Genomic DNA, 12,203 nt, shown 5'->3' on the forward strand with positions numbered 1-12,203 from the left:
TGTCCGGACTTGTCCGACCTGCCTAGCTCCTTTTCCACCTATCCACTCCACCCTCTCCTCCCTGACCTATCACCTTCATCTCCTCCCCCACTCACCTATTGTACTCTATGCTACTTTCTCCCCACCCCCACCCTCCTCTAGCTTATCTCTCCACGCTTCCGGCTCTCTGCCTTTCTTCCTGATGAAGGGCTTTTGCCCGAAACGTCGATTTTGCTGCTCGTCGGATGCTGCCTGAATTGCTGTGCTCTTCCAGCACCACTGATCCAGAATCTGGTTTCCAGCACCTGCAGTCATTGTTTTTCTCTTTTTTCTCTGGTTTGGTTTGGTTTTACAATAGAGTTGGACCCTACTGGACCCTAAAGAAGCAAGTTGAAACTGATCCTCCTCTCCATCTGGCTTCTCTCCCCTAAGACTCTGGGTTTGAGTTTACCTTTTGTGTCAAGGGTTATTTACAGGGATTGTTGCAAGTATTGGAACATATCCATTAAATTGGGATAATCTGTTGGGTTTTCGGATAGGTTAAGTTATTTGGTAGGTTAAGTTATTCAGTATCCTGTTCACTTTTGTTAGTCTTTCAATCTATAATCTTGGAAATAAATTCTGTTTTGTTTGAAGCTAAGCAGTTTGACCAGCTGGATCTCTCCTGGAATATCCACTGCACACCTGAAAACAACTCGCAAAATTAGATTCTGGGCTACTTTCTTGAAATGTTTTGAAGAGGTTTGGCCTGGTCCATAACACACGTCCCTCATAACTTATGCACCCCAACCAGGGCTCCTCTCATTCTTCTCTGCTCCAAAGAAAGCAACCTGTGTTTTTCCACACCTTCTCCATAGTTCTATCCCAGACAACATTCTGGTTAATCTTCTCCGGCCTCCCTTCAGTGCCATCACATCTTCCCAGTAGAGTGATGAACAGAGCTGCACACAATATGCCAGCTCTAAAATTAAAACGGCAAGGGATGGAATGTATAATATAACATCAATTAGCGATGTCCTAACGTGTTTACTGCAGCCCCGTGGCTCCCCCCACTTCTTTGAGTCAAGGGTTTGTGGTTCATGAGTTATTCAGATAGGCTGTTAAACCGAGGCCTCATGTGCCCCTGTTGTATCCATGAAAAATCCAACGTTCATTTTTCTAAGAAACCGGGGGCTTACGAGGTTTCTGGCCAATATTCACTCCCCAAACACCATTTTAAGCCGATGAACTGAGCATTTGTGTTATTGTTAGCTTGCTGTGCGTATTTGACAGCGGCGTTTCCTCCATAATAACGGTCACTCCATTTGAAAAATATTCGCGTGAAATCTCTTTCTGACGCAGTGTCCTGAAAAACTCGAATGTGTCTTTTTATTTAATGGACAATAATCTGGTGCACCATTTTATTTATTTTTCTGAAGGTGAGCTACGTTTCCACCTGCGTCTGCCTGAGTAACAGAAAGGAATATCCATCATTTTTTAGAACAATACCCAGCGATTACTTTCAGGTCAGAGCGTTAGCCCAACTTGTAAATCATTTTGGGTGGACTTGGATCGGAACGATTAAAAGTGACGATGACTATGGTAACTTTGGAATGCAAGCTTTTCTGAAAATTGTGCGAAGTTTAGGCGTCTGCATTGCTTTCTCTGAATCCTTTCATAAATCATATTCCAAAGAAAAATTGCTGAAAACGATAAATACCATCAAGACAGCGTCCACAGCCGTTGTAGTGGCTTTTCTCTCCCAGTCGGATATGGCCATTTTGCTCAGACAGATAGCACTGCAAAATGTCACAGGAATCCAATGGATAGGAAGCGAAGCCTGGATCACAACTTATCCTCTTCCACCAGCAGAAAGCCGACGATTTCTCACTGGCGCAATTGGCATTGCAATTCGTAAGGTACATTTACCAGGTCTGAAAGAATTCCTAATGCAAGTGCACCCCTCTCTATTTCCTGGAAACCTTTTGGTGAAGGAGTTTTGGGAAAAATCCTTCAGCTGTACGCTAGAGAACATGGAAAACAAGACAGCGGGAAGGAAACCTAAGTCAGAGTCCCAGGGATGCACAGCAAAAGAGGATTTACGAGCTGCACAGAATATCTTTACAACTGTGACTGAATACAGAGTAACTTACAATGTATATAAAGCGACCTATGCCATAGCTCATGCCCTTCATAATATGCTGACCTGCGAAACTGGTAAAGGACCATTTTACAACAACAGCTGTGCAAACATTTCAAACTTTCAACCATGGCAGGTAAAGAGCACTTCGTCCAATATGTCCCGTCTGAATACGTGTCTGAATCTCATATGGGTGTAATTTTACATATTGCATATTTGAATGAATTTTCTGATGATCGTTGATCAGTTAACCAGTCAATTTCCTTTCAAAAGCTGCTGTATTACCTGCAAACAGTAAAATTCACGACGAAGATTGGAGAAACGGTATCTTTCGACGAGAATGGTGACCCTGTACCAACATACGATATCGTCAATTGGCAGCCAGACGCATTCGGTAGCACGAAGATTGTAACTGTTGGGTACTATGATGGATCCGCATTACCTGGGCAAGAATTTGTCATAAACAAAGATGAAATGATATGGACTGGCGCTCAGGTCAAGGTAAGAGTATTCCATTCTTGACAACGTATGGGGTTAGATCAGTTTTATCCGGGTCTTATTTCATTCATAGGAAGATGTCGAAATTCCATAAACTAGCGAACAAAGTAACGTTTAGCTACACCTAATTGGCGCAGTACAGCTTTAATCTAGAAAATGAGATTGGCCCTCCTGAAATCGTCCTGATTTCTCTGTGTCAACTGATAAAATCTGTTCTCAACAAATTGGAAAAATTATGTCCAATTTTAAGTTAAAGCACAAATAACCGGACATAGAGCCTGAGATACAAAAACCAAAGACTCATTTAACGATCAAATTGTTGATGCATGAGAGAGGGATTTAAACAATACTTAGATAAGCTCATGGATGATTTTGGGATAGTGTAGGGGGACGAGCTGAGAAAAGTCCACAGGTCGGTGCAACATCGAGGGCCGAAGGGCCTGTTCTGCGCTGTATTGTTCTATGTTCTATGATAATACTGTCCAGGCTTTGCGAGAATCCACTGAACCAGCTCTGCAGAAATTAGGAGTTTCCCGTAGTGTAAATACGGACCTTCTCTCTGGAACACTGGTAGATTAAAATAATTGAAAAGTGATTCAGGGTGGAACTGAGGCCATTTCTTTTAAGGCGGCGAGTTAAGATTTGCATTACAACCTGAAGGTTGTTGGGAAAAGATTCAATGATAAGTTCCAAAAGTTAATTGATCAAAGATGGAATAAAGGCAGGGCTGTGGTAACGAATCAGGCAACAGGACTAATTTAATATCCTCTTCTAAGAGCAGATGTTTACACATTTCCATCCTAATAAAACCATCCAATATTATATCACGGAAGACGTCCATTCTGATCACGTAGCATATGACTGCTCTTTGAAGAATCGATCGAATTAGTACCACTGATTTTCTCTCAAAGCCTTGCAATTTCTCCACGTCAACTTTTCCCCAATCCCCTTTGAAAGGTCTAATCGAATCTGCGAATCAGTAAATTTCACACAGATCAGGAAGGACAGATCCTAGCCAAAGTGACATTCAGCCCGAGTGAGTACAGTATATCGTTCGGAGGATTTGTTGACAACATGGGAACTCAGTATAGATGGGAACGAGGTGCTTTCTGCTTGTTTATTTTTGGCTCATTGCTTGTAAGGTTTTTTAACAGGATAAATTGAAGTCCAGGATCAGGGGACCGCGAAAGGCGTGACATCGCAGGTAAACCGTAAGTTCATTGGTTGGCGCGAACTACTAAGTTGACAACTGTTACAGGTTACCTACAGATCGAAGGTAAAGATAGGAAATATTTGCAGGCTACACATTAAAATACCCAGTCTGGTTAAAAAAAAACTAAGAGCTAAGACATTAAAATAGATACCGGACCAAGCGAAGTGCAACTGCATATTGCAGGAGTTGGTAAACCCCACTGATGTTCATTGTGACCAGGTATGTAACAAGTATTAAATGCCTGAGGAATTTGTGATGATGTTGCCCCTTTAACAAGGTTATTTTGTTCTTGGATATTTTAAAGAGAGGTCATAAAGGTAGAGGTGCCAAAATGTCTGGGCAGAGCCAAGTTAAACAATGTTACAAATCATACAATACCAGGTTATAATCCAACAGGTTTTTATTTAGAAGTACAAGCTTTTGGGGTGCTGCTTCTTCATCAGGTAGCTAGGGGGCATTGTCGACCACCACCTGCCGGCTCAAAGTGGAGAGGATCGCCAAGAAGATTGTGCATATCAACATAGGCATCAAGTTTCTGCAGAAATGCTAGAAAGGAGGAAAGATCCCAAAAGACATACAGATCATGAATGCACTCAAGTCAACCTACAATGCAGACTGTGTTGAAAGACTTTGCCAACACACCTCTCGCAAGCTCTTCAATCTCCACTAGCTACCCGATGAAGGAGCAGCACTCCAAAAGCTTGTACTATGAAATAAACCTGTTGGAGTATAACCTGGTGTTGTGAGATTTTTAACTTTGTCCAACACTGGTACCTTCACATTATAACAGTGGCAGGGTTGTGGTCAGTTCTCCCAGTTCATGTTTCTTCTAGTTTCTTTTAGTTACAGCAGAGAAGCTACCAGTAGCAGACAGTTTGAAGATGCTTGCAGTGGAGAAAGGTTCCAAACTTTTGCAGATGGTTCCTGACTGGCTTTCTCTCTGACAGTCCCTTTGAAAGTTATTTCATTCTGTCTGTAAGAACGTGTGTTTGAATCTATCTTTTGCAAGGGGTGGGTTTATGGGATTTTGTGGCAATTGGAACAGCTCTTTAGATAAATTGCCATATCAAGTTGGTTGGGTTTTCAAATAATTAAGTTATTTTAAATTCTGTTTTCTTTTGTTCATGTTTCAATTATAATGTTTAAATAAATTCTGTTTAGCTTAAAGCCAAGTGGTTTGACCAGCTACATCATGCCTGGAATATTCACTTCACATCTGCCTTTAAAATAAGGAAAGCTTTGGGTCTGGGCTACCTTAAAATACTTTGAGGGCTTGGCCTGATCCATAACAAACTCCAGCTCCAGTGGTGAGCTGGAGTCTGAACTTCAAACACTGACGCATTAGAGAGGGCAAGAGATACTTGGATGCTGTGTTTCAGAAGGCAGTCAAACCCATTATGTTAGCTGCCTCAAATTCAGTCAGCAGTCATGGACAAGAGGATGCGACTACGGACAAGATAGTGCTGAAGAAGATTCAGCCCTTGTACTTGCCTGACAGGTTTGAGATTCTTGCTCCTTGCATGGATGAGAATGGGAGCTGTAGTGATGATGAGCAAACTGACCAGAGGACTATTGTACTGAGAGGCTTTCAAGGGGGTGGGGAAACGGAAGAGAAATAATCACAGTTTTCTGTGGCCAGGAATGAGAGTCCCTAAAGCTATATTGCTTGGCTTGTGCCTGGGTTCAGGATATCTCATGAGGGTTGCGTTGGAACCTGGAGTGGGACTGGAATTATCCAGTTGTTGTGGTTCATGTAGGTATCAACAATACAGGTAGATAAAGAAAAGAGATTGTGCAGAGTGAATATGAGCTGCAAGGAGTCTAAATTAGAAAGCAGAACCAAAAATGTAATGATCTCTGGATTACTACCTGAGCCATAAGCTAATTGTCACAGGGTCAACAAGATCAAAGAGCTAAATGTGTGGCTCAAAGATTGGTGTGAGAGAAATGGGTTAAAATTCATGGGATGTTGACATCAGTACTGGGGAAAGAGGGATATGTTCCGATGGGACAGACTCCAACTGAATCATGCTGGGACCAGTGTTGTTGCGAATCACTAAAACTAAAAAAAAGGGAGGGTAGATTCAATTGCATGGAAAATTATGGAAGGAGTTACGAGAAGACGTTGTAGCAAAAATTAAATTCCCAAACAAGTACTATGAGGTCAGGAATTTAATTTCAGGCACAGCAGACAAAGGGACAACTATGAGGGGGGCAGTCAGTGCAGGACGGAGGGCATTGCGCTTAAGTGCATGTGGTATACAAGCCAAAGTAAACAAGCTTGTAATGCAGGTTGAAATTGGTGGATGAGAAGTTGTGAGTACCACAGAGATATAACTGCAAGAGGATACACATCCTATTGAAAGGACAAACAGCTGGATAGAGGGTCTGGATTGCCTTGTTAGAAAGAAATGAAATTAAATTGATAGAAAGAAGTGATATAGGATTGACAGATGTTGAGTCTGTGTGGGTGGATTTGAGGAACTACTAAGGAAAAAAGACAATGATAGGAATTGTGTCCAGACCTCCTAGCAGAACTGAGGATGTAGGGAAAACAATATATCAGAAGATAGAAAAGGTATGTGGGAAAGGCACAAATGTAATCATCATGGGGGGTGTCAATTTGCAGGTTGGCTGGGAAAATCATATTAGTAGCAGATCTCAAGAAAGTGCATTTGTGGAATATTTACGCAATGATTTTTTGGAGTAGCTTGTGATCAAGCACACTAGGGAACAGACAATTCCAGATTTGGTGACGTGCATTGAGGCAGACTTAATTAAGGAGCTGAAGATGAAGAAAGGTCTTGGGGCAGTGACAATAATATGACAGAATTCACCCTGCAGTTGGAAAGGGAGAAGCTGGAATCACATATAACTGTAATACATTTGAGTAAAAGTAATTACAAAGGCATGAGGAAGGAGGTGGCAGAGTTGACAAGAAAGGAAGCTAATAAGGGAAGACAATGGAGCTGCAATGGCAGGGGTTTCTGGGGGTAATTTGGGAGGCACAGCAAAAATTCGTCCAAGGAACATATTAGGGAAAGGATGAGGCAACCATGGCTGACAAGGGAACTCAGGTACAGCATAAAAGCCAAAAAGCAACACATACAATGGGATGTCAGAAGATTGGGAAGCCTCTAAGAACCAACAGAGGACAACTAAAAAAACAAGAAGAGGGGAGGAGATAAAATATGAAGTAAGTTAGCTGGTAATATAAAAAAAGATTGCAAGTTTTTTTTAGATATCTAAAAGGTTAGAGAGCTGCAAGAGTAGATATTGGACAGGTGGAAATTGAGACTGGATAAGTACTAATGGGAAACAAGAAATCATGGAGGAACTGAATAGGTACTTTGCATCAATTTTCACATTCAAAGACAGCAACATGCCAGAATTTCAAGACAGTCAGGAGGCAGAGATGAATGTAGTGGCCATCACTAAAGAGAAGATGCTATGGATACTGAAAGTTTAAAGGCAGATAAATAACCTGAACCAGATGGACTACTAACCAGGGTGCTGGAGGAGAGAGCTGAGGAGATTATAGAGATACTGGTGATAATCTTTCAGGAATCACTGTAGTAAGGGCGCATCTCAAATGACTGGAATTTGATTAAGTTAACACCCGTATCAAAAAAGGGGAGGAATTCAATATGGGAAACTATAGACTGGTTGGCCTGACCTCAGTTGTTGGCAAGGTATAACAGTCCATTATTAAGGATGAGATTGCAGAGTGCTTGGAAGTGCATGGCAAAATAATATGGATTCAGCACGGCTTCATTACGAGAGGTCAAACCTGACAAATCTGTGAGAATTCATTGAGGAGGTAATGAACAAGTTAGACAAAGGTGAGCCTGTGGACTTGATAGATTTGCATTACCAGAAGGCCTTTGACAAGGTCCCACTTAAGAGGCTGCTAGGCACAAGGTACTGGCATGCATCGAGGATTGGTTGACAGGCAGAAGGTAGGGAGTAGGGAGAAAGGGGCCTTTTTGAAGAGGTAATTCATGGCGTTCCGCAGTGGTCACTATTGGAACTACAACTATTCACTTTATACATTAATGATCTATATGAAGAAATTGACTGAATTTTTGCTAAATTTACATTGATATAAAGATGGGGAGGGACAGGTAGTTCTTATGAAGCAGGGAGGCTGCTGAAGGAGTTGGACATGCAAGGCAAGTGGGCAAAGAAGTGGCAGCAAGAATACAGTGTGGAAAAGTGTGTGGTTATATATCTTGGTATGAAAAATAAGGACATAGACTATTTTCTAGATAGAGAAAGTCTTTGGAAGTCTGAAGTGCAAGGTGACTTGGGAGTCCAAGTTCAGTATTTTCTTGACATCAACATGTAGGTTCAGTTGGTGGTTAGGAAGACAAATGCAGTGTTGGCTTCATTTCAAGAGGGCTATAATACAGCAGCAAAGATATACACTGAGGTTGTAAAAGGATTTGGAATATCATGAGCAGTTTTAGGCCACATATCTAAGGAAAGATGTGCTGGCATTGGAGGGGGTTCAGAGGAAGTTTATAACAGTTATGAAGGGCTTGTCATATGAGGAACAGTTGAGACTTTGGGTTTGTCCTTGATGGAGTTTAGGAAAATGTGTGGAAATCTGATTAAAAGTTGCAGGATACTGAGAAGCCTAGATAGAATGCACATGGAGAAGATGTTACTTTACTAGTAGGAAAGATACAACTTGGGGACACAACCTCAGGATGGAGGGACAACCCTTTAGAACTTCTTCAGCTAGAGAGTGGTTAATCTGTGGAACTCACTGTTGCATAGAGATGTGGAGGCCAATTCATTGAGTGTATTTAAGACAAGGATAGATAAGTTCTTGATTGGTAAAAGGACCAAAGGTTAAGGGAGAAGTCAGGTGAATGGGGTGGAAAAGCATATCAGCCATGATCAAATGGTGGAGCAGACTTAATAAGCTGAATGGCCTATTTCTGCTCCTATATCTTATAATCTTATGGTCTTATGTTTCATCACAAATTCAGACAGTGAATTGCAAACCGCAATGAGGAGCTACATGACAAATCTTGTCAGGTCATTTCTGATTCCTGTGCAACTCATTGTAATCTGTGCTCCATGGTCACTGTCCCTTCCACGACTGCAAATAGCATCTGGTTTTGTTTATCCAAACCCTTCAGGCCTTGGAACAGTTCTTTAAAATGTACCTTATACATCTGTTCCTTTAGGGAGAACAACTTTGGCTTTTCTGCTGTCTCCATGTGAATGAAACCTCATACCCCGATTACATTGCAGGAAATCCCTCTGCATCAACTCTAAGGACTTGATATCCATCCCAATTTGTGATATTCACATAGACACAATAGATGTCTAAACTGTGTTTTATGACATTTATGCATAGCCTTTCTTTACTATTCTACCTACTATTCAGGACCAAGCTAGACTCCCTCAAAACATTTCAAGAAGGTGGCCCAGACCATAACTTTACTGGTTGTTTTGAGCAGATGTAGGGTGGATATTCCAGGAGTGATTCAACTGGTCACTCAGTTTCAAACAAGGCAGAATTTATTTACAGAGTATCGAATGAAACACAAACAAAAGACAACAGAATACAGAATAACTTAACCTATCCAAAATTTCAAAAGATTATCCCAAATTTATGATGTTGTTCCAAATTCCTGCAACAATCCCTATAAACACCCTTTTGCAAAAAAAAGATAAAATCAAACACAGAGTCTTACAAGAGAGAGACAGAGCAGAGAGTTTCAGCATGGAACACCTTCATCCATGTAACTGTTTCTTTGCTCAACAGCCTCAAAAACTGATTGCTTGCTAAAACCAAACCAAACCAAACCAGAGAAAAACTGAGCTGGGAGAATAGGCCACTCCCCTTTCATTGTACAAGTGTTTGTCTAAAAACTTAAAAGCTTCTTCAAGTAGTATAAACTCAGATATTTCAGAATCTATGCATTTATGACCTTACTGAAAAAGAAACCAAGGACAACCTAACCTTTTTTAAAGGAGCAGCATCATCACACTACATGTAGGCAGCCAAAGGCTTTCACAACAAAAATTGTAACTTTTGAAAATGTCAATGTTTAATTCAGATGTATCTCAAGTTTCTCCCTGTAAAATTTGAACTTTAAGCTTGAAATCATATTGGGCTTCTTCATTCTTGCGACACCATTTTTTCCTTTTTCACTCCGAATCAATGAATCTATAATGTCAATTAACAAAATAAATAAGGAAATTATGCTTCGTGGAGGAAAATCAAGCATCTGTTCATGGATCAGTAACTCAAGGTTGCTGGGATTTTGATCTTGGAATGAAATAGGTTGCCAGCAATTGCTGTGCACATTCACAATTAGAGAGAAACTAACAAAAGAGACAAGAGATGGAAGAGTGAGGAGATTATATCTAGGTAGAGATGAACATCTTCCAGAAAGGACAAGGGAGGAACAGGAGAAGAACATATGCTTGCCATTCCCTGATCACACTCCGCGTCCATAAAGAATATGGACCTAATTACCCTTCATGGCAGCCAATATAAAATGGGTAGGAACAAATTTCAAGGTGACTGCATATTTTTTATCTCTAACTTTAAGGTTCCCAATGCAGTTTGCTCCAATCCCTGTCCCAATGGAACAAGAAAGGCAGCCAGGAAAGGTCAACCCATTTGTTGCTTTGATTGTATTCGATGTGCTGATGGTGAAATAAGTAACATGACTGGTAAGAACAAGAAGGAGTACGCTTTTCACAAATATTTTATCATGATTCATCCATTGTTTTGAATCAATTGCATCTATTTATAGATTCAACAGAATGCCTCAAATGTCCGTTGGAATACCGAAGTAACCATCAGCGAGACGAATGCATCCTGAAGGAAATTCAATTTCTTTCATTCGAGGAGACATTGGGTAATATTTTGGTCGCCATCGCGTTATTTGGATCCTCTATTAGCATCAGTGTCTTTGTTACCTTCCACCGTTACAGAGACACACCCATCGTTAAAGCGAACAACTCAGAATTAAGCTTCTTGCTTCTTTCCTCATTAACATTTTGTTTCATGTGCTCTATTACATTCATTGGAGAACCGTCCGTTTGGTCTTGCCCTTTGCGTCACGTGGCATTTGGTATCATTTTTGTTCTTTGTATTTCTTGCATTCTAAGCAAAACAATTGTTGTGGTGATGGCATTTCAAGCAACTCTTCCTAACAACAACCTCATGAAGTGGTTTGGACACAAGCAACAACTTTTAACTGTTCTTATGCTTACACTTGTGCAATGTTTAATATGTGCTGCTTGGATAACAATATCTCCGCCATTTCCTGAAAAGAACAGTGATTATTTTAATGAAATAATAGTATTTGAATGCAACATAGGGTCTACAATAGCCTTTTACTGTGTCTTCGGTTATGTAGGATTTCTCTCATCTATCTGTTTTGTGGCTGCTTTCTTAGCTCGCAAACTTCCTGATAATTTCAATGAAGCTAAACACATCACTTTCAGCATGCTTATCTTTTGTACAGTTTGGATAACATTCATTCCAGCTTATGTGAGTTCTCCCGGGAAATATACAGTTGCTGTAGAAATATTTGCCATTCTGGCGTCAGGTTTTGGCTTGTTGTCTTGCATATTTGCACCGAAATGTTATATTATCCTGCTGAAACAAGAACTAAATACAAAGAAACATATGATGTGCTAAATTGCTTCAATCAAGCATTGGATAATTGAATCAAACAGCACAGAAAGAAAGCATTTTGTACTAACTTTGAAAGAGCTTTCCTTTAAACCTCACCTCAACCCCTGTCTTTTCCCCTCATTACCCTTTGCAATCTTTGAAAATTACTTTGAAATAAATTTATTGCTATCACAATGCAATTGAACCAGATGTTGCTTTCACATCACAGAATTTGACAGCAGCTCACACAGTAATGTTAAGGGCATATTTTAAAAATAGTAAGCAATTAATCTTCAATTTCATAAACAGGAGGATGTTGTAGCAAAGTTATATTGTGTTTGAAATGGTTATGAGTCAAGTCAATAAGATGACTGACAGTAAGGAAATGGCCTGAAGGTTGTGAGCCTAAAATGTTCCAAATGAAAAAGAAAATGAAACAAACAAAAACAAAATTCTTGTGGTCTCTCAAGTGTTTCTCTGGACAGAAGGCAGCATGTCCCAAATTTCACTTAATTTGTTCCATTTACTGTGTACTCTTATTTATCCCTCGGCTTCAGATAAATGCCACTTTCCTTTTATTTCAGGCAACACCAGCAGCTCTTATTTATGTGCTATATTCATTGCAATAAAATATTCCAATGCTTTTTCACAAAGCACTGTACAGAAAAATTAGATATAAAGCCTCTCAAACTGATAATGGGGTAATGGCCAACTTCTTGGTGAAAGTGGTGGAATTCAAGCAC

At 40.3% G+C, this 12,203-nt stretch overlaps 1 protein-coding gene across 1 annotated transcript in view; it reads left to right on the forward strand.

Moving 5' to 3' along the window:
* Window positions 1-11,588, forward strand: part of LOC122556347 (extracellular calcium-sensing receptor-like) — a 19,203-nt gene extending 7,615 nt beyond the window's left edge. Inside the window, exons 3-7 of the mRNA XM_043702979.1 lie at window positions 1,398-1,913; window positions 1,953-2,234; window positions 2,372-2,599; window positions 10,385-10,508; window positions 10,592-11,588. Of these exons, the coding sequence (XP_043558914.1) occupies window positions 1,398-1,913; window positions 1,953-2,234; window positions 2,372-2,599; window positions 10,385-10,508; window positions 10,592-11,484 (2,043 nt within the window). The 3' untranslated portion in view covers window positions 11,485-11,588. The remainder of the gene's footprint in view (window positions 1-1,397; window positions 1,914-1,952; window positions 2,235-2,371; window positions 2,600-10,384; window positions 10,509-10,591) is intronic.
* The last annotated feature ends 615 nt before the right edge of the window (window positions 11,589-12,203 follow it).

Source organism: Chiloscyllium plagiosum, chromosome 13 (genome assembly GCF_004010195.1).
Source record: "Chiloscyllium plagiosum isolate BGI_BamShark_2017 chromosome 13, ASM401019v2, whole genome shotgun sequence".
Taxonomy (NCBI): Eukaryota; Metazoa; Chordata; class Chondrichthyes; order Orectolobiformes; family Hemiscylliidae; genus Chiloscyllium; species Chiloscyllium plagiosum.